This window comes from Pseudorasbora parva, chromosome 8 (genome assembly GCF_024679245.1).
Source record: "Pseudorasbora parva isolate DD20220531a chromosome 8, ASM2467924v1, whole genome shotgun sequence".
In the NCBI taxonomy this organism is placed as follows: domain Eukaryota; kingdom Metazoa; phylum Chordata; class Actinopteri; order Cypriniformes; family Gobionidae; genus Pseudorasbora; species Pseudorasbora parva.
Window position 1 is genome coordinate 37,435,694 of NC_090179.1, and position 20,584 is coordinate 37,456,277.

Genomic DNA, 20,584 nt, shown 5'->3' on the forward strand with positions numbered 1-20,584 from the left:
GTCTATTGAGAGTTGCTAGACGACACTTGCGGCAGATTAGATTTGCTGCCTCTAGGGTGCGGCTAGATTTCTAGGCTACATTTTTATATGATGTAATATAATGTCCCCAGAGTGTGCCTGTGAAGCTTCAGATGGAAATTCCTAACAGATCATTTAATATACAATTTTGAAAATGCCAATTTTTGGGTTTAATTTTTTTTTGCTGTTTTGTGTGTGTCTCCTCTTAATACAAATGTGCTGCTGCTCCCCATCCCATAATATATGTTTAGCACACTCATGTGACATTGCAGTTCTTCCTCATCTTTAAATAAGATAATCTGCATGCATTTTAAAGCCTTATCACTTTCAACTTTAGGACACACTCCTGGATGGATGTCGGCACGTCCGTGAGTAGGCTATTAAACTAGTCCTCTTTCATGTTTTTTTTTTTTGCGATTAAACTGTCAAGTGCTCACAAGGTTATGTCAGAAACTGCTCTTGAATGAATAACTTTAGTTTTTCATTTATTAGAACACATTTCTTACTTTAAATGCTTCTGTTAAATGCTCTGGCGAGGAGATAAACATGGCCGACTGTGTACTGCCCTATGAGGGCGGGGTCTACACTAATAAGGCTGTGTCCATCACAAACTTGTGGGCAGAGCCTGTGAAATGTGTTTGTTCTGAGACACTAATTATGATTTATGGGGATAAATAAAAAGGAGTGGGTGGATTTTTACCATTATAGGGTGGTTGTGTACACACACTGCCAACACACATTTATGTTCAAACACCTTCTAAAAGGGAATTTTGCATAATAGGTGCCCTTAAAGGGGTGATGAATTGAGAAATCAACTTTTCCTTGAGCTTTTGATATATAAAAGGTAATGGTAATATAAGATTATCCTGTAAGTTTCAGAGCTGAAAACATCCTTGTTTGTCAAAGAAAAGCTTTTATAGACACCAGGCCCAGCAAACAATCCTGTGCTTCATTCTTACGCCATAGCGCTACGAAACACACACCTCTACAGAACGTGTAATCCAGTAGCGCCCCCCCCCACACACTGACTCATGCAAGTCTTATCCAATCCTAGCCGTGGGCGTTTACTTCCAAGTCTCCAGTGCAAAACCCAGCGTTCAGAAGAGATCCTCAAAACCAGTGTAGAAAATAGCCTATTACTTATTAGTTATGATGTTTTTGAATGTAAAAACCACACAAACATCATTAGTTGACCTCAGACAACAGTATACACACATTTTAAAAGCCAGTTCATGACACCTTTAAGGGTTAAAGGAAACGTCCTTAAAACTACTGGGTAATGTCCTGGCAAAAAATTACCAGTAACCTATTTTTTCCTTTTTCCCCCCCTTTTTTTTTAAACATAGTACTAGTTCAAATTATACATGACAAGTACAAGCTTCATACATGTAGACTATCTTGTCTGTGTTTACAGACATGACGTTAGCAAAATAACATAGTTTCCTGCGAAATCCGACCTGACTGCTCAAATTTTAAATGAACATTTGAGGCTTGCCGAAGTGCATTGTTGTAAGAACACATTTTGACCATTTTTAATGTGCTTGCTCAATAGAATTTTAATTCTTCTGTACTTCTTTAATGGGTAGTTATAAACTGTAAAAAAATGTCTCCAATTGAAAATGTTCTAGTGACTGATCACATCTAAATTTTTCAGTTGGCTAAATTGTATTTCTGTGAATTGATGCAATTTAATTAATAGAAATTCAATTTGGCCAACTGAAAATTTTTGATGTGATTGGTCACTAGAAAATGTTCAATTGGGGCCTGATTTTTTTTTTTTTTATTTATTTATTTATTTATTTATTTATTTATTTATTTATTTATTTATTTATTTATTTATTTATTGTTATTTTGCAGTGTAGTATTGCATCATAATGTTTGAATAAATGAGCCTATATTTTGAATAGATAAAGTTACCATTTTTATTGCCATTTGACAATAAATAAAGAATAAATAATGAAAGTATATGTTGCTCATACACAATATTGTTACAATACATCTCTAAGCAAATGCAACAAATCAAATAATTATGTAGGCCTATTCATGTTATTAATAATTAGCTATGTATGTATTATATGGTATTCAAAAATATATGCGCAGTGTTAACACCTATACAGCCTTTCCTCATTTTAGCCATCATGGATTCCCTTGATTTCCCTTTTCCCTTGCCGAGCAGAACTTCAGGCTCTGCAAGTGTGTGTACTGCATCTGGATGCTGTAGCAAAGTCCTTCTAATTTCCCCCAACCCCTCTCTTATCAGCTGAACGCCACACATGTGGTCCAACAGGGCTTTGAAATCGCTTTGGAAGCAGCACAAACAGTAGATTGCTGTCCATTATGACACCTAACTGTGAACTCTTGCATGAACTGCCAAATGGTCATCCACATGTAGAACATTGCAGCTTCTTTGCCCTTGCCCACAGATAAACATGTCACATTTGATAGCGAGTCTATGGACTAGCCTGTCCAGTTATTGGAAAAGATCCATCGGTTCGCTGCTTTTAGAATGCACATCAGAACCTTTCCTGGAGGTTGTGATCCTATTTGTGACCCAAATGCCATACAGATTCTGTATTATTTTGCTTGAGGCTTATAGAGAATGTAGTTTTCTTTATGCCATAAACCAATGAATATCTTTTTTTACATTTACAAAATTGATGCATAAAGACTTGTTGTGAATTATATTAGTTAACAAAAATACTCGGTATAAAAAGGTTGTTTACTGTAACCTTCTTGGTGGAGTTCAATGACAATAAAACCATTTTAGAATGCAAATGTTTTATTGCAACCTTAGACAATATAGATAATGGAAAATTGTATGCAAATTATTAATCCTAATAAGTACATTAGGTACACTGATGTAAATAGGAACAGTTAGAGGGACTATGATCATGCAGATTATATTTAAAATAAATAGGACTACATTTGAGGTAATATCTTCAGTGTAGACTTCTAATAGCCTAGTCTATCGTGAATGCAGTCTTTCAACTTATCTCTACCTCATTTAAATCATCTTCGCCATCTGGTGTCTGAGTCAGAGAATATATTAACGGTTTCAGATTCATACTGGTACAAATCAGAACGAAACATAAGGCGATGCAGTGCACATCCATATTCAATGTCTTACTGCCATCTTGTGGAGACTGAACATTATATCCCCTTTTTACATTGGGTCAACTACAATGACGATCATTTTCAAGAGAAGAGCACTGTAAAAAATAAATAAAGATGTAGCTGATGCCTAAACAATTTGAATACAACCTACGTTTTTATAGCCTCCTTGAGCAGATTTCCAGATTGCTCAACCCAGCACAATGGTGATAGGCTAGTTTATCAATCCGCATTTAGGCCTGGTTTCATAGACAGAGCTTAGATTAAGCCAGGATTAGACCTTAGGTCAATCAGGACGTTCAAGTAGCTTTTATAAACTAGTGTCCACATTACTGTTCTACATCTTGAGGCAACCCAATGAAACTGACTTATTTAAAGCTGATAAAGTTAAAACAGTGCATGAATTTTAGTTTGAGACTAGACTGCATTGTCTGTGAAACCTGGGGTTAGTCGTTTTACATAAATATGCTATTTATCACTTTATCAAGAAAAAAAATATAGGTGTATATATATGTATGAACATGTTAAAAACGTTTACATTATAAAATATTTGACGTTTTGCGGGAACATATTACTAGCACATCAAAACTAGAAATACACTGTAATTAACTACTCAGTTAACAAACTGTTGCTATTTAGGAAGGGGTGTGCTTCTCAGTTTTCATTGGGCAAACCCGATCCAGAGGTTTTTCATGAGGGCACAGTGGGAGGAGAGACTGCAGCAGCGCTGGATATCAAAAATAAACCTCTCATTTCTCCGAAAGTATAAATACCAGCGCCTCAATCCGTGAGACAGTCCTGGACTTTAGAGCTCACGAGCTTGGCTCCGATTTGACTTCAGTTCAATAAGTGTAGTCTATAGGCTAGTGATATTGCATTAAATAATTACATAGCCTACTCAGTGTCAAAATAGATTTAAGATAATTAAGGCATGTGCTGGATAGTAGCTAAATTTAAACGTTAAGGATATTACAATTTTTCAGACAAGGGATGAACCAATGAGTCCGTTTCTTAAAGTTTATCATTAGCCAATAGTAATCAGTTCGTTATATTTATGATTTGCTTTTTGGAACAGCGCCGTTTAAACAAAATGTGGTTGTTTTTAGTCATATCTACGTTAATAGTTTGGCACTTCGCTGAAACATCTGCTCATTCGTTTGAGAGTGAGGAGATTATACCTGTACGGCTGACTGGAAGGACCGGTGGACGAGTGGCAAAGAGGAGTGAAGAACAACCCAGCTTCAGACTCACGGCTTTCGGCAGGAATTTCACACTTAATTTGACGCCGGACAGCACCTTTATATCGCCAGCACTGACGGTATATCGCATTAAAGTCAAACCACAAGAAAGACTCGAGTCAACCAGCAACCTGACAGATTTTTTTAAGTCCTTGAGTCAAACTGAAGAGACTGGAGCAGAATTATTAAAGGGTTGTTTTTACACCGGGGCTGTTGACTCCAATGAGGACTCTATTGTTTCTGTCAGTTTATGTCGTGGGATTTTAGGATCATTCATTACAGATGGCCAAGAATATACAGTCGAGCCTAAAGTTTTCGGCTTGGGAACATACGGAAAGTTAACCGAGCAGCTGCATGTCATTAAAAGAAGACGTTTTACAAAGTCCCCGCAGGTCTCCAAACAGCTGACAGAAATCAGAGATGATCATCAAAAATCGATGATCCAGATGCCGTCAAGGCACAGGCGCTTTGTCTCTACGCCCAGGTTTATTGAGACTTTGGTGGTCGGTGACGCTTCTCTGACACATTTCTATGGAGATGAGATCAAGGTAAGGGCTCGCACGTGTTAATACAGATTAGATTTAGCAATTTTGACAGCTGAGAAATATAGATGAAGCTGTTTCAGAATAGCTGGTTTAAAAGCTGGTGCAAGATGATCCAAGCTGGTCATTTGAATCTATCATTTTCAAAGACCAGCCTGACCTGGCCTGACTTTCTGATGGCATGCTCAACTCTTAGCAGGGGTTTACTGTTCTTATGGTCTACCAGCTTGCACGAGCTAATACATAGGTGGGAATGCACAATATATTGGCCAGCACATGGATATCGGCTGATATATGTATTTATGTTTAATGTTATCGCCCAATAAGACATTTTGGCCGATATATTAAAGCCGATAAATATTGGATTATTTCTTTCTGCTGATACACTTCAGATGCGCATTGTTCGGCATGATGGTTTTGAATTGCTTGAAATATGATTGCAATCACTTTAAAAAGGAAAATACAGGTAAGTGCAACATGTGCAGAGTAAGTCTAGGCTACATAACATTTTAATGAGAACATTATAATTGTGTGCTTGGGACATGGCTTTTAATGGAGGTCTTGAGAGCTTAATTGCAAATTATATATATATATATTGTAATAAAGCCCTCAAAAATTATATAAAGATTAATTATGGGCCAATATTTCGTCTTTCCAATATAGCCTACATAATAATCATTGGCCAAAATGTTCATATCAGTGCATCCCTAACATACAGTATAAAGAAGGTTGTTTTTGACCTTAAGGTTTGACTTAAGATTGTTTGCCGATCTTATCAGTTTTAAGGTGGTCTTATCTAGTTTAAGATGGTCTCCCAGCATGGCCAAGCTGGTCTTCAGCCTAACTAATTGAAAAACCAGTCAACAGACAAGACAGTCTATACTGATAGTCTATCTTGCAAACATCTTTGCTTTACAAATACTAATTATTATAGGCTACCCCACCCTTATAAGACAAAACTTGTTCTTATATTCAATGGATACAACTTTTAACTTTTTAATGTACCTTGAGGGACCTGTCAAAATGTACATACCAAAGACTACAGTTGTACAAGAATGAGTCATGATTCATACGAACTGTACTTTACTGATCTTTACACCCACTTATAATCCACCACCCCCTGAAATTCTCCTTCATTGAGTCATCGAAAACAAATGATTGGAAAAAGTGTGAAAAAATGCACCGTCTGGGTCGGGATCATGAAGCAGATAGCAATCCAGATGTTGATATTGGGATCCAAATTTTCAGATGCCTCATAAAACCATGGACCACCAGCTGCTTCTACTGTTGACGTCAGGGCTTTAAACAAACAAACCTTGTATTTATGTGGGGAGTAAACAGGAAAAAAAATCTGTTCAATTGGTACAGGTATACATATCAACATACTTAATTCTCTCTCCATTATCAAAATATTAACTTTTTTATTATCCATTGTCTATTGCTGTGTACTGCATCTCAAAAGCTGGATATATCATTGACTACTATAACTTGGAAAAATATGCAGAGTAAAAGCCATTCCATTCCAGCAGTTCTGAGCTGTCCTGCCAATAATGTTGTGCTTTTACACTTAAAGGTGCACTAAGTGATTTCTGAGAATCTGTTTAAAATCAACCCAAATGAACACACCTGTCCCTTTATTGTTCTGTCCCCAAAATGCATGAACATGCAATGCTAGATTTGATGTCTCTTTATCATAGCAGAAGCAAAGCAAAATTTAGTGAAAAGATGGCGAACTAATGACAAGGATGAACAAAAAATTAACATACAGTAAACAAGAGTATAAACAAGTAAGATTTCATTGTTAGTCGCTGGCAGCACACACTCAAACCAATGTTACTCATGTATTGAGCAGAAACAACACAACTTCTGTGTCTATTTGCAGGCCTTTCTGCTTCTGTTTCTCCAGCGCTGGAAAGTTTTTCTAATATGAACACGGGAACATGGGTCCTAAAGCTTTTGTCTGATCCTGACCATTCTTTTCCTGTAATATTCCTCTGACCTTTTTTCTTTTGTAATGTCTCTCAGCCATCTCTCTTTCTACAGTCTTTGATCACTCTCTCTCCTCCCCATCATGAGTGTATATGAGCGGCTACCAGTGTGTTTTGGTGCTCGATCCAGTCCACTTTCAACAGAGTTTCTCAGAAATCATTCATCACACCTTTAGCATTCTGCTGCACAGTTGCTGAATAGTGAGCTGTTGGTTTTCTCTCTTTAGCACTACATGCTGACCCTGATGTCAGTGGCTGCTCAGATCTACAGACATCCCAGCATTAAGAACTCCATCAACATAGTGCTTGTGAAGATGTTGATAGTGGAGGACGAAGAGGTTGGACCGTCAGTCTCCAGCAATGCAGGCGTTGCATTGCGCAACTTCTGTGCCTGGCAACAACTCTTCAACCCGCCCAGCCACAGGCATCCGGAGCACTATGATACAGCCATACTTTTTACTAGAGAGGTGAGCAGTGATTTATGATGTATTTTATGGGATCATGATGAAGTGAGATTCTTGATGGTAGCTGAATTTAGAATAGCTATCTCTTGTGAAAAAGAAGTTCAAAGCATACTTTTTAACAATGATGTTGCAAATTAGGATGATTAAAAGTATTTTAACTTTAAATGTAATATCGAATAACATACAACTAGAATTACAACTTTACTTGTGCTTTAACGTGTTAGTCAAAATATCATAATCATAAATGTACTCCTGTACAGCGTGACAAAAGATAAAAACAACAACAACATAATGATTTAAAAGGATAGTTAACCCAAAAATGAACATTTTGTCATTAATTACTCACCTTCATGATGCTACAAACACATAAGACGTTCGTTCATCTTTGGAATAAGAGATTTCTGTCCCTCTGTTGATGCTTCAAAAAGTTCATAAAGAGATGAATTGAGAGATTTAGTCCAAATTTTCTGAAGAGACACGATCGATTTTATATGAATAATGAATTTAATTTAGGCTTTTATCCACATATAAGCATTCATCAATGGACACATCAGTTATGGTAAACGGAATCACAAGCATGTTCGCATGATGTGCAAGAATCACTGAGGTTCTTTCTCATGTTACGCAGGTTCGGTTGAGCTTCTGTATATGTTCACTGGTCAATACTTAAATGTGAATAAAAGCCTAAATTCAATCTGCTTGTTATATAAAGCATGGACTGAACCGCTCAATTCATATGGATTCATTTTACAATCACTTTGTGAACTCTTTGAAGCATCAAAGTGGAAGTTGCGAAGCTGTCAATGGCTTTTATCAAAAAGATGAGAATGAACAGGTTTAAAAGAATTGTTTTTACGGGTCTGGAACAACATGAGGGTGAGAATTTTTATTTTTGGATGAACTATCCCTTTAAGTATGAGCTTGACCTGTCTTGAAAAGTGTGTCAAAAAGTGTATGGTGCATTGCTCATTACTAGAGCAGACGTTATGGCATATTGAAACTGAAAACGAGGCTGAAAATAGGAGCAGATCGACTACGGACAGCAGCTCCTCTGAAAGGTGAACACATGTGAGACCGGCTCTAGGACTGTGCCAAGGCCAGATGTGCCTTGAATCGTGTGTTTTGTGGTTTTCTGTTTTGGAAACATTCGTCTCCATCTCTGAAGCCTGGGCAAAGGATGGATAGGCTCCAGTCATGTTTTTGAGATACATTTAAGACGCCACATTGTAAAATTTTCTCACCTCATACGACTTCTGTCTGCCAAAACTATTTATTTGCTTGGTTTTATAATGGAAACACTGGCAAATATGTTATTCACTCTTAGTATTAACCAGACTGGAACAGCAATAAGAATATTATATATATATATATATATATATATATATATATATATATATATATATATATATATATATATATATATATATATATATATATATATATATATATATATATATATATATATATATATATATATATATATATATACATACTAAACTGCCTTTCAGGACATCTGTGGACCTCAGAGCTGTGACACATTGGGTGTAGCTGATGTTGGAACCATGTGTGACACCAAAAGGAGCTGTTCTGTTATTGAAGACAACGGTCTACAGGCCGCTTACACGACTGCCCATGAGCTAGGTGTGGATGTCCTCTGGTAAACAACAAGTAATTGTTAAATAATTGATCAGACCTTCCATAATGTGAGTTTGTTCTTCTTTCAGGCCATGTTTTGAGTATGCCGCACGATGACACTAAGAACTGTGAGCAGCTTTTTGGACATCTAGCTGAGGACCATATCATGGCCCCTGTATTCACTCAGCTCAGTAAGACCTCGCCTTGGTCTCCCTGCAGTGCTTTGTACGTCACAGAGTTTTTCGACAATGGACATGGTATGTGCACAAAATATTATCTGGGTCAATGATGTGATGCCATTTTTTTTGTCCAGATATATTCATTTATTTAAACATATGTGAAAAACGCATGTGGACATGCTGTCCTGATTCTGAACATGTAGTCCATAAGAATAGTAAAAATTTGTAATAATAATGATTTGTGATGCTGTGTGTTACCTGGATGATCCACAGGGATATTTTTTTTTGTTTTTGTTTTTAATATTTTGCCCCACCCAGGCTCTTAATCCATCATGTTTCCTTTTAGAGCATCAGTCAATGAAAAAAAAAAAAAAACACAAACCATATTATTATAAAATATTATTATTAGTAGAAGTAGTATGATGTTACGTGGTGTGACTCTCCAAAAATGTAACATGAATAAATTGATTAATAATACTAAAAAATACTATTTGTCTTGAAGTACATTTAAAAACCTAATAAAATAACAATTAAGATGTCATTTAAATGTATTATAATTATTAATATATAAATATATATTAATATAATATATTAATATATTATATTTTACTTTATCTTTTACTTACATCTCATTATATTTTTAGATATATTTTGTCCTTTTCTTCATCATGGATACTTTTATTTGTCAGTGCCCCAGTTTCAGTAAATGGTAGAGTTTGCAACGGCGCAGGAAACAGATTTTTGTGAAAGCCGTTAAAAAGTCAGCTTAACTTATGTGTTGCGCACCGGTGGTTCCCCTCGTTTATAGTAAAACACTTTTACATCACTTTTTGCTTGTAATTATGTAGATTCATGATTTTCAGTTCCTTTCCATTGAGTCAGAAAGAATGCATTCCCTGTCACTTCACTCCAACTCATAAAAAGGAATGTAACAAATGTTTTCTTTCCACCAGGCCACGTCTCTTTAGTATTGGTCTCGCACATTTCCTTTTTAACTGCTGTATCATTTAAAGTGGGCAGTGGCCCATGTTCTCCACGTGCATTTCTGCTCACTCGTGTTCCTCCTCACGGCTCACTCCCCCAGATGTGCATTCCTGCAAGTCTCCCTAAATGTCAGCTCCAGGAGCCCAATGTTCCTACTGTTACACAATCCTTTGATTTCATGATTTACTGCCCTCTAACTCTTCCTCTGGATAATAACAGGAGACTGTTTACTGGACACCCCTGAGACGATAGTGGCCTTACCCACTGAGCTGCCAGGCATGACTTACAGTCTGGACCGCCAGTGCCAACAGATATTTGGAGAGGAGTTTTCACATTGTCCCAACACTTCAGCCAGTGAGGTGTGCGGACAGCTCTGGTGCCAGCAAGAAGGGCAGTCTGTGTGCACAACCAGGAACGGGAGTCTTCCCTGGGCAGACGGCACAAGCTGTGGCCTCAACAGGACCTGCCTGAACAGTGTATGCATGTCCTCTGAGGAAGTCATGAGGCCTAAGGTATTTGAGGCTGCTCTTGCGTAACGTACATTTTTAGACTTTCGTTTAATCATTTTATCAGTACTAGGAACCCAAAAGATTATAAAGGCAATTAAATAAAAGGGATTTCAAAAACACGTTAAAACGGTTTGGTTTTTAAAAGAAATCTCTTTTGTTTACCAAAGTTGCATTTATTTGGTCTAAAATACAGTAAGCTAATATTGTGAAATTGTATTACAATTTAACTAGGATTACAATAGACCAATTTGGAATCGACGCCATGGGTCATTTGCAGCTGCGCGAGTATTGTTGTGGAAGAAAATGTGTAAAATCCACGGAATAGAAAAAAAACGTCTTGGGTGTCAGAATCTGAATGCAAAAAAGATGGTCTTCATATTTATGACGCTCTGTGAAGACCGCAGACATTTGTGGTTGTAAGCCACAGACTAGTAGCCTGACAAGCCAGACCCACATCAAGATGAAGTTGGGTCTGAGGACTCACCATTGACAGGGGCGGGATAATCAATCCGAGGGGCGGGATAAACGTTGTCTTTAAATTCCCTCTACACGCAATATGATAGCGCTTCAACCAACCAGAGCAACGTGAAGCGGAGCTAGTTGACAGATTAAACTTTCGCTGTATCCGGTCGGCAAAACTCAGAACACATCTTTCCTTCTTAAGAATGACTTCAGTGCCGTTCTTTGTTCTTTTCTCAGAGAAAAGCTTAACTCCAAGTCTTCCAGAGTTGCGGTCAAAGCTGATTCAAAAGACCGCCGTTCGCCAGCTTCTGTGTTTACTAGCAGCAGGCAAGCGCATCTCGACCGTCATTATGTTAAGCCCCGCCCACCAACTCTATACACGATGTGATTGGCCCGACCAGTTTGGTTTTTCCAGCTCAGATGTGTATTGAGAGTTGCTAGACGACACTCGTGGCAGATTAGATTTGCTGCTGCTATAGGGTAGGATAGATTTCTAGACTAACAGACTGGACTGATGAAACCTGCGATGATTAGCACTATTAAAGTATGAATTTGCATAGATCTACATAATATTCACATATGCAGTTCATAGGGGCATAATAGGTTTACAGATAAAGTATGACATAATATTTAAACCTATTTTATATAGGTAACATTTAAAAAAAAAATTTCACAATTCACCATCTCACAATTATCTTTTCTCGCAATAGCGAGTTGATATCACAATTTTGAAGGGGAAAAAGTCAGAATTGAGTGTAGAGTGCTTCCTTAGAGTGCTGTGGCAGATCTGTGATTTTCTGCCACCAGGTAGGCTCCGCCCACAAAACAAGTCATCACTGTTTACAAACACCAAATTCTTCTATTAAGCTCTTTCTGATTTAAAAGAACAGTTTTTTTTATTTTAATATAGTTTAAATTTTCTCCTGTGATGGAAAAGCTGTATTTTAAGCATCATTACTCCATTCTTATGTGTCGCATGATCCTTCAGAAATCATTCCAATAAGATGATTTGCTGCTTAAGAAACATTTTATGATTATCAATGTCGAAAAAAACGTATTGCTGCTTAATATTTTTATGGGAACCATCATTTTTTCAGGATTCTTTGATTAATTGATAAAAAAAGAAAAAAAGAACAGCATTTATTCGAAATATAAATCTTTTGTAACATTATATATATATAACATTATAGGAACTTTTGTTTATGTGAATATAAATGTCCCTTTGCTGAATTGTAGTATAATGAATGAATTAATTGTCTTAAGAGTAATTTAAGTATTAACGCAGCGCACATTAAAAACAATTCATATAACACTGAATTATCTACACCTGTTTTATTTTGAGCATGTTTAATTTCTGAATTTAAATTCATTTAGATATTTTTGTGGCAAAAATTAAATAAATAAATAAATCCAACTGCCCTGATTTTTTATTAATTCATAATTTGTGATAAAGTATACTTTTGGTGAAAGGAAAATATGCTTTTTTGAACAGGTTTTTTTTTAATCATGGATACTCATATGTTAGTGGTCATTATTTTTGCTATTTGGTTGGGTGACACTAGTGCTGCTAAAATCCCACTAGGAGGGTCTAGGACATTCATTTAGTTGTGTGGTTTGTCTGGTTCAGCTGGCTGTGGATGGAGGCTGGGGCGAGTGGGGGCCATGGCAACCGTGTTCCAGATCATGCGGAGGCGGAGTGATGTTCTCCTACCGAGAGTGCAGTCGGCCATCCCCTCAAAACGGTGGAAAATACTGTGTGGGCCAGAGAGTGAATTACCAGTCCTGCAACAAACAGACCTGCGAGAATAACCGAGGTGGGTTCTTCCCTCTGTCATTTCATACTGAATTATTCTACTAGGTAACAATACTTTACTATTGCAGGAAAAAGTTTCAGGGAGGAACAATGTGAGAAGTACAACAATCCCAATCACTTCGATGTGCATGGCAATGTGAAGCAGTGGATACCAAAATACGCTGCAGTGTCGCTGCGGGATAGATGTAAACTCGTTTGCAGAGCACGAGGCAGCAGTGAATTCAGAGTATTTGCACCTAAAGTAAGTTACACTCCCGCCACTCCAAGGCAACAATTCATTTGATCAGTTCTTGCTTTCCCTGGGAATCAAAACACTTTAAAAAGGAAAATTTGGTTAATTGCAATGTGGTGTCATATTGGCTAAATAAAATTATAATAATAACATTACAATTGTGTAATGCTGATAATTGTAATCAGACTCTCAAAAATTATATAAAAATGTATGATTAGGTTATTGGCCAATATATTGGATATTGGCTTTCAAATATAAAGAATGATTGGAACTGGGCAAAATCTTTATATTTTAAAGTTTTTATATTGGTGCACCTAATAGGGAGACTATAAAAAGTAGCTTTTTGTTACATAATTTGTCCCAAACAAAATCTGTTACAATACAGAAAACACAAAAAATGAAGGTGCGATACCACAACACATCCCTCAGGATAATTAAACACACACAACAGGAGAGCCCAACATCCTGAATGTACATTAAAAAACAATAGCTTATAAGGGTTAACAACATAAACGCCTAATGTATAGAACGGATTAGAAAAATAGAATAAACCATTAAAAAACATCAACTATGAGCTGTTACACAGAATTCTGGGAATGTCAATTTACATTTTTTCACTTTAAAGCAGCACTTGGCAACTTTTGCTCTCGGGGTCCCCCTACAGTTGGGAAAAAATAATGTCCTCAACTACTGTCGTAAGCTCTGTCATCCTACAACAGGGGATGCCATCGCGCGTAAATTTGTTGACATGACAACCCTGATAGCCCTGAACTAGTAATGCGCGGGTCGTCTCATAACCCGCGGACCCCGTATGTCTATTTAATGGTCGCGGGTGCGGGGCGGCTTGTAAAAATATATACAGTGGTGCGGGGCGGGCCAAATAACTTCTTAAAAGCGTCCCCGTGGGTTGGTGCAGCACTAACAGTTCCCCTGAACACTGCAGGAGGAGTTCACATGCAGGTGTTCTTCTGGCGGCACGTGTCGTGTGAAATGTCTTCATCCCAGGTACAGTCAGTGGCATATGTTTCAGCATGTCATATGAATATAATTTCATGGGTTTTATTTTTTTCAAACACCAAATAATCAGGATGCTCACGTTTAAAAGCCAGCGTCATTATAGTAGTCTATTGGTTACCGTTTTACAGAATCTATATGATACTTCAGTTCAATGTTTGAGTGGTAGGTAATCACCATAACAAGCAGGACAGCATCGGTCGGACACGCCTCCTTCAGCTCACGCCGACGAGCAAACGCTGGTCCAATGTTGATCCTCATCCTGCCTTTAATCCCATCACTTTTTCGTTTCCTCTTATTGCTTTCCTCCAACAAAACCTTTTCTTTCTTATTTGTCTGTGCTGCTTCGGACATGACTATATTATCCGACGAACAAAGTTGGGCTCGCACGTCCGAATTTAAGGAAATGTGGGTGTTGGTGGAAGTGACGTATATGCCGTAAGGCAGTCGAATTTGGTAGTTCTTTTTTTTCTCGGGGTACTACCCGAAACGCAAAGTTTAAAAGTACGATTAAAAACGATACAGACCCCATCAAGCTATGGCAGACGTGTCATTCAACCTATTGTAAGTCGATGTATCATCACAAGAGTCTTGAAAATATATTATGAAGGTTGAAAAGTTACCTGGTGTTGCTTTAAATTATAAGATGAATAGTTCTTTTTCACTTCCAAAAGCTGTACAATTTAACAGTATTTCACTGTAAAATTACATGAAAAGTCCCATTAGATGTATTACAGTTTTTCAGCATGTAGAGTAAGGGAACAAACAATTAACTGTTTTTTACCATAGCATTTTTAGTCTTTCACTGCTAAAATAATGATAATCTTTTTACACCGTCTCAATCTTAGGTAATTGATGGGACCCTATGCGGTCCAGATACCACATCATTCTGTGTGCAAGGCCAATGTATCAAAGCTGGTTGTGACCTGGAGATCGATTCTAACAAGAAGCTCGACAAATGCGGCGTGTGTGGAGGTGACGGTCAGAGCTGCAGGATGATATCTGGCTCGTTCAATAAAGTCGTGTAAGAATATCTCGCTAAATTTTTTTTAACTAAAAAGCTTTGTTCAGTTTGGCCACAGTAATTCAGATCTCTACTGTTTTTTTTAGCCATGGATATAGGGACATTGTGACGATTCCAAGTGGAGCCACTAACATAAACATCAAACAGCAGAGCCATGGAAGTATACCACACGATGGCCATTACTTGGCTGTACGACGAGAAACCGGCGATTATATCTTGAATGGCAACTTCTCGGTCTCCACAGTGGAGCAGTATATTCCAGTGCTTGGGGCTGTGCTGAAGTACAGTGGCTCGTCCACCACATTGGAGAGACTTCAGAGCTTCCGCCAACTACAAGAACCAATCACAATACAGCTGCTCTCCACCGCTGGGGAATCCATCCCACCGAAGGTCAAATACACCTTCTACATTCCTAAAACCATGTCTTTCAGCAAACCTAAAGACAAGAAGACTGCTGGCAAACTGATCCATCCCTTTGGGGTGCCACAGTGGGTCTCAGGCGAGTGGTCTGAATGCTCCAAAACGTGTGGTTCAGGATGGTCCAGGAGAAATGTGGAATGTAAAGACAGTGCTGGCTTCTATTCGAACCACTGCAATAAAGACCTCAGACCTTCTGATATCAGGCCCTGCGCAGACCTGCCGTGTCCCATGTGGCAAATAGGACCTTGGTCTTCCTGCTCACAAACTTGTGGCCACGGCGAACGCCTGCGTAGGATGCTCTGCATCGATTACGCTGGGAAGACTGTGGAAGCGGAGAATTGTGACCCTGCCAAGATGCCTCAATCGGTATCTGAAAAGTGTTTCTACCAAGAGTGTTGAGGACATCACGCAAGCTTTCCGAGGTGATAAGACGTTCCTGTGAAAGAATATGCCGATTATCATTTGACCGTGCTTCAGGTTGGAGCAGGAAATATTCAGCTTTAGATGGAGAATAGTTGAGCGGTGTGGAGTGAACTTGGTCATGAATGTTGCACGGACTGATCACTTAGGCTTTGGTTTTGCAAATATACATTAATAACCACTATTGAAGTTTTATCCAATAGATATCTACCTCAGCAAGCAATGCTGTCTCCTAATTGCTTTTTCAGATCATTCCATATAAATTATGATTCTGAACAACACAAAACACACCAATCAGCCTTGGCTTTCACATTAATCTCAGGCTGAATGTTTTAAATGAGGACAGAAATAATTTAGGCCCACGTTTGCACTAGTGCGGTTTCATTTTAAAACAGCGTTTTAAAAACGAAAACGATCCTGGTCTATACTAGCGTTTCCACTGCGTTTCAGAAACGAACTCCGTCCACACTACATGACCCAATACACGTCACATGACCATTCATTCACACAGGGCATGATGGAACAAGTGTAAACCTCTTGCTCATGTAGACAGCTAGCCTGGATGCCAGCCGAACTTAGCCCCGCCCACACATTTTTGAGGTCGGGCGATTCGGTCTGGCCTCGATCCATAGAGGAGTAATTATCTCCGAACAGAAACTGTTCGGACCAATGAAATCATCTTTAGACGATGACGGACAGATGATTAACAGTAACACAATCATGCACGTCATCAAAGGGGCTTGGTTTGTATATGTATTCACCTTCCCAATTTCTCTCAAAAATGATGATCATGTTGGGTAAGTACTCTGTGTATCATTAAAATCTTTTATTTTTTTACAACACCAGCAAACGCGTGTGCAGACAGGGTTGCCAAGTTTTTACAACAAAACCCGCCAACTACTAGCCCTAAACAATAGCTTCTCGGGGGGTTCTCCGGGGGAAAAAAGGTGTTTGGGGGGTAAAATGTGTGTTATTTTGGCAAGGTTGCCTGCTAAAATTCACACTCATGGGTCTATATATCACATAATAGTCGCTTCAACCCGAGGAAAAAAACGCGGACTTGGCAACACAGTGCAGTTGAGCTCTGTTGACATCGCTTCGTTTCTCTGATTGGTTGTAGGTCTATCCAGGTGAGGTCTTTCCTGGTTCGTTTGAAACATGCCGCATAATCACAGCCCAATGGAGCAGTTTCAGACTCATATTCTGACTAGCATTGAGTATGACCACGTCAGGCTAATAGACAGCTGCAGTATTATAAAATACAGTGTTTAACTGCACAACTGCTGCTAGAAAGGACCACAAAGTCAGCAAAGCATGCAGTTCCGTCTCCGTGTTATTGTTTACACGGTCGTCGAGGCTGGTATGTTACATAGCTCTCGAGAGCGACCCAAAAGCAACGCAATATGATAGACCAAATCTATGATTAACTTAAGTGCACAGTGTTTTTGGGAAACGCAGCCCTGGTCTGTTATTGTCGTGTTCCGGTAGCGTAATGTGGGCAGCCATTCCATCGGTTTCAAAAGTCTCCGTTTTGGTCCGTTTACTCAAAGTTTTCTAACTAAAGTCTCAGTTTTCGAGGTTCAAAAATGCCGGAGTAGTGTAGACGACGGGCTTAACCGTTGCAAACGTTATTCGTTGTTTTAAAATGAAAACACGCTAGTGTAAACTGGACTTTGGTTCCAAACATTTAAAGCTACTAAAAATTCAGTTTTGAAAGGAATTTGGAATTACAAAATGGAATTATTTTAACTTGTAATGGGAAGATTTTACTTGGAACTGTCACTCGCTAAGCCACTATGAAGGTGCTATCATGTTTTATTGATTTACTTTAAGATTGGGTCAATAATTATTGATTTTTACTTTATTTTATTTATGGCTTGCAGAGGTTATTTTCACTTTTAGAGTTGAAGTGCAAGAACAGTTGATTAAAGCATGATCATATAAAGCTATTAGTCCTATTTTCATGTATATTGAAAACTGTATCAGAGGTACACAGTGGTTGAGCCTAATTTACTTTCTGGAACATTAATAATTAGATCTAGTTTGGGAACTACTTTTAAAAATTCCTCAACAACATGTTGTTTGTGTACATTCAAAGGGTTATACAATGGTTATGCAATTTACCATGTACTATCGCTGTTCTTTGTATTAAACACTGTTTTATTTCAAAAGTGCACATAGCTAATGGTTGTGAATTGCTACGCGAATGAAAACATGATGGTTTGGAAACATCCGACCTTCCAGTGTTTTCATGCTCGATGAGTACGTGTGTCTGCTGAGATTGTGAAAGAGCTGTGTAGTTGAACGTTATTGAGACAAAAAAAAACAGTACAGCATGAAACTAATCTGACAAATAATGCTCCTTTAAAATGATTGTATATGAATGTTAATATGGCTTTGGCAATTCCAGTTGTGTACATTAGTCATATTAAAATGCGGCAAAACATATCCCTTCAGTGAAGGATTGTACTTTGTTACTTCTTCATTGTAAAGCTATTTATTTTTGTAAATGTTTATTGTATAAAATAGATACAACTTATGCAATGTTGTCCTGATGCTGCTTACTTTTTGTTTTGTAACTTATCAATGAAATGTCTGAAAATAAAAATACCTAAACAATACAAAATATATATTTTTTGGATGAATGTATGTAATTAAAGCTAGACCAGAAGTGTACTTGCTAAACACAAACCATCAGATATTTACATTTAAAATGAATGGTTATAAAAGTGTGTGGACCAAGATCTGCACGGCATCATGAGACAAGGAGACTCTGCTTTCCCTGATAATATATGGAGCACGGATCTGCTTGCTAGGATGTGGTTTGTAAAGTTCAGCTGGATGTCAAATATGATAAGATTCCTGGCTAGCTGTAGAGTTGTTGACATTAGTAAGGATGAGATAGAGGTGGTGTTCCTTCATTTAGTACAAAATGTCATAAAGATTTCCTGAGATATATGTTGAGATTGTAGGGTTGTTGGACTGGTATCATCTGCATAGAAGTAATGGGAAAAGTCATGAGACTTTATAACAGGGCGCAAAGATGTTACAGAACGAGAAAAGGAGTGGGCTAAGCACCGAACCCTGAGGTACGCCAACGGTGAGCTGGAGTGATTTAGGTCACCTCTCCACTCCACAAAGCCTTGAAGGATAGGTCTCACAGACATATCCCCAAGACAACCGTTTGTGGTACTACAGATTTCCAAGAAAGGATAAACTGAGAGCCAGGAAATGTTCGAAACATTTGACCTGAACTCCTTACAGACCTTTAGCATTCAACAGGCTATTGTTTCAACTATATCATTTAAATTAAAAATCAAAATCATGACTGTTAAAGGTGCCTTTGAAACCCATCACTGCCAAAGGAACCTGATGGTCTACTAACACTGTGGTCCTGATGTGCGGCTTGGATTTGCAAGAAACATTTTTTGGCATTGCATTCAAATAGTAACAACAACTCCAAACTTCGGTCTCTGCCTTAATCAGATTGGATTTTATTGGGCCAGCATAGCCTCAGAGTTTTTTCCCTAATTTTGAAGAGGTACTCTTTCCTAAAAGAGGGCCCCTTTGAGAGAATGTTTGTTTGATGGAAAATCCTATTCCTCAGAGAAAGCACATGTCTGAGAGGCAGCTGCTCTCTATCTCTTAGAAAGGGTTGCATGAGTTTGGCTCTGAATGAGATGCATCTGCTACAATTGTTACATAAATTCGCACTATATCTTCTGTCTAGCTCTTCCTTTCCACTGATAAAATGAACATAACTGCACTTTTAAAACAAAGTGTAACAGTTTCACAAATTGTCAAACTCAGCTAATAACATTGTGAAGCGCTGCAGTACTGTCTAATTTGTTAAAGTATTTCCTTAAAGTACTTTATATGGGCTGAATTTATAACATGATAGTGGAAACAAAGTGTTTTGTGAACTGTTAATAGCTTACCTACTTCTCCAGACACCATGTTCTCATAAACTTCCGCATAACAACAGCCTGCATATTAGTGTGTTCTGCAAATCTACCTTAAAGGAATAGTTCACCAAAAAAATGAAGATTATCTCTTAATTTACTCACCCTCAAGCCATCAGGGGCCTGTTGCACAAAACTAGGATAAGGGATTAAGCAGATTTAAACAAATTTAGTACACCGCTCTTGTGTAAACTTACCCTGAAGGCACACTCAAACCAAGAACGATGACGAAAATTGAAGATAACTCTATATTGGTGGATAAATAGAGCCAGGATCACCAAGATATCCCAGCTTAATTCCTTATCCTAATTTTGTGCAATAGGCCCCTGGTGTATATTATTTTCTTCTTTCAGCCAAACACAATAGTTATATTTAAAAAATCCTGGCTCTTTCAAACTTTATAAAGGGAGTGAATAATAACATTTTGAGATTTTGAAGCCCAAAAAGTGCATCGATTCATTATAAAAGTAATCCATACAGCTCCAGGGGGTTAATAAAGGCCTTCTGAAGCAGGCGATGCATTTTTGTAAGAAAAATGTCCATAATTATAACCGGTTCTGTTTCGTCGG

At 38.0% G+C, this 20,584-nt stretch overlaps 1 protein-coding gene across 1 annotated transcript; it reads left to right on the forward strand.

Annotated features, from left to right (window-relative positions):
* The first annotated feature begins 3,901 nt into the window (after window positions 1-3,901).
* Window positions 3,902-17,094, forward strand: LOC137084731 (A disintegrin and metalloproteinase with thrombospondin motifs 8). The gene is made up of 9 exons (XM_067451131.1): window positions 3,902-4,915; window positions 7,125-7,364; window positions 8,870-9,002; window positions 9,086-9,253; window positions 10,379-10,671; window positions 12,758-12,944; window positions 13,012-13,184; window positions 15,038-15,213; window positions 15,300-17,094. The coding sequence occupies exons 1-9, from the start codon at window positions 4,184-4,186 to the stop codon at window positions 16,030-16,032; spliced, it is 2,835 nt and encodes a 944-aa protein (XP_067307232.1). The 5' UTR covers window positions 3,902-4,183; the 3' UTR covers window positions 16,033-17,094.
* The last annotated feature ends 3,490 nt before the right edge of the window (window positions 17,095-20,584 follow it).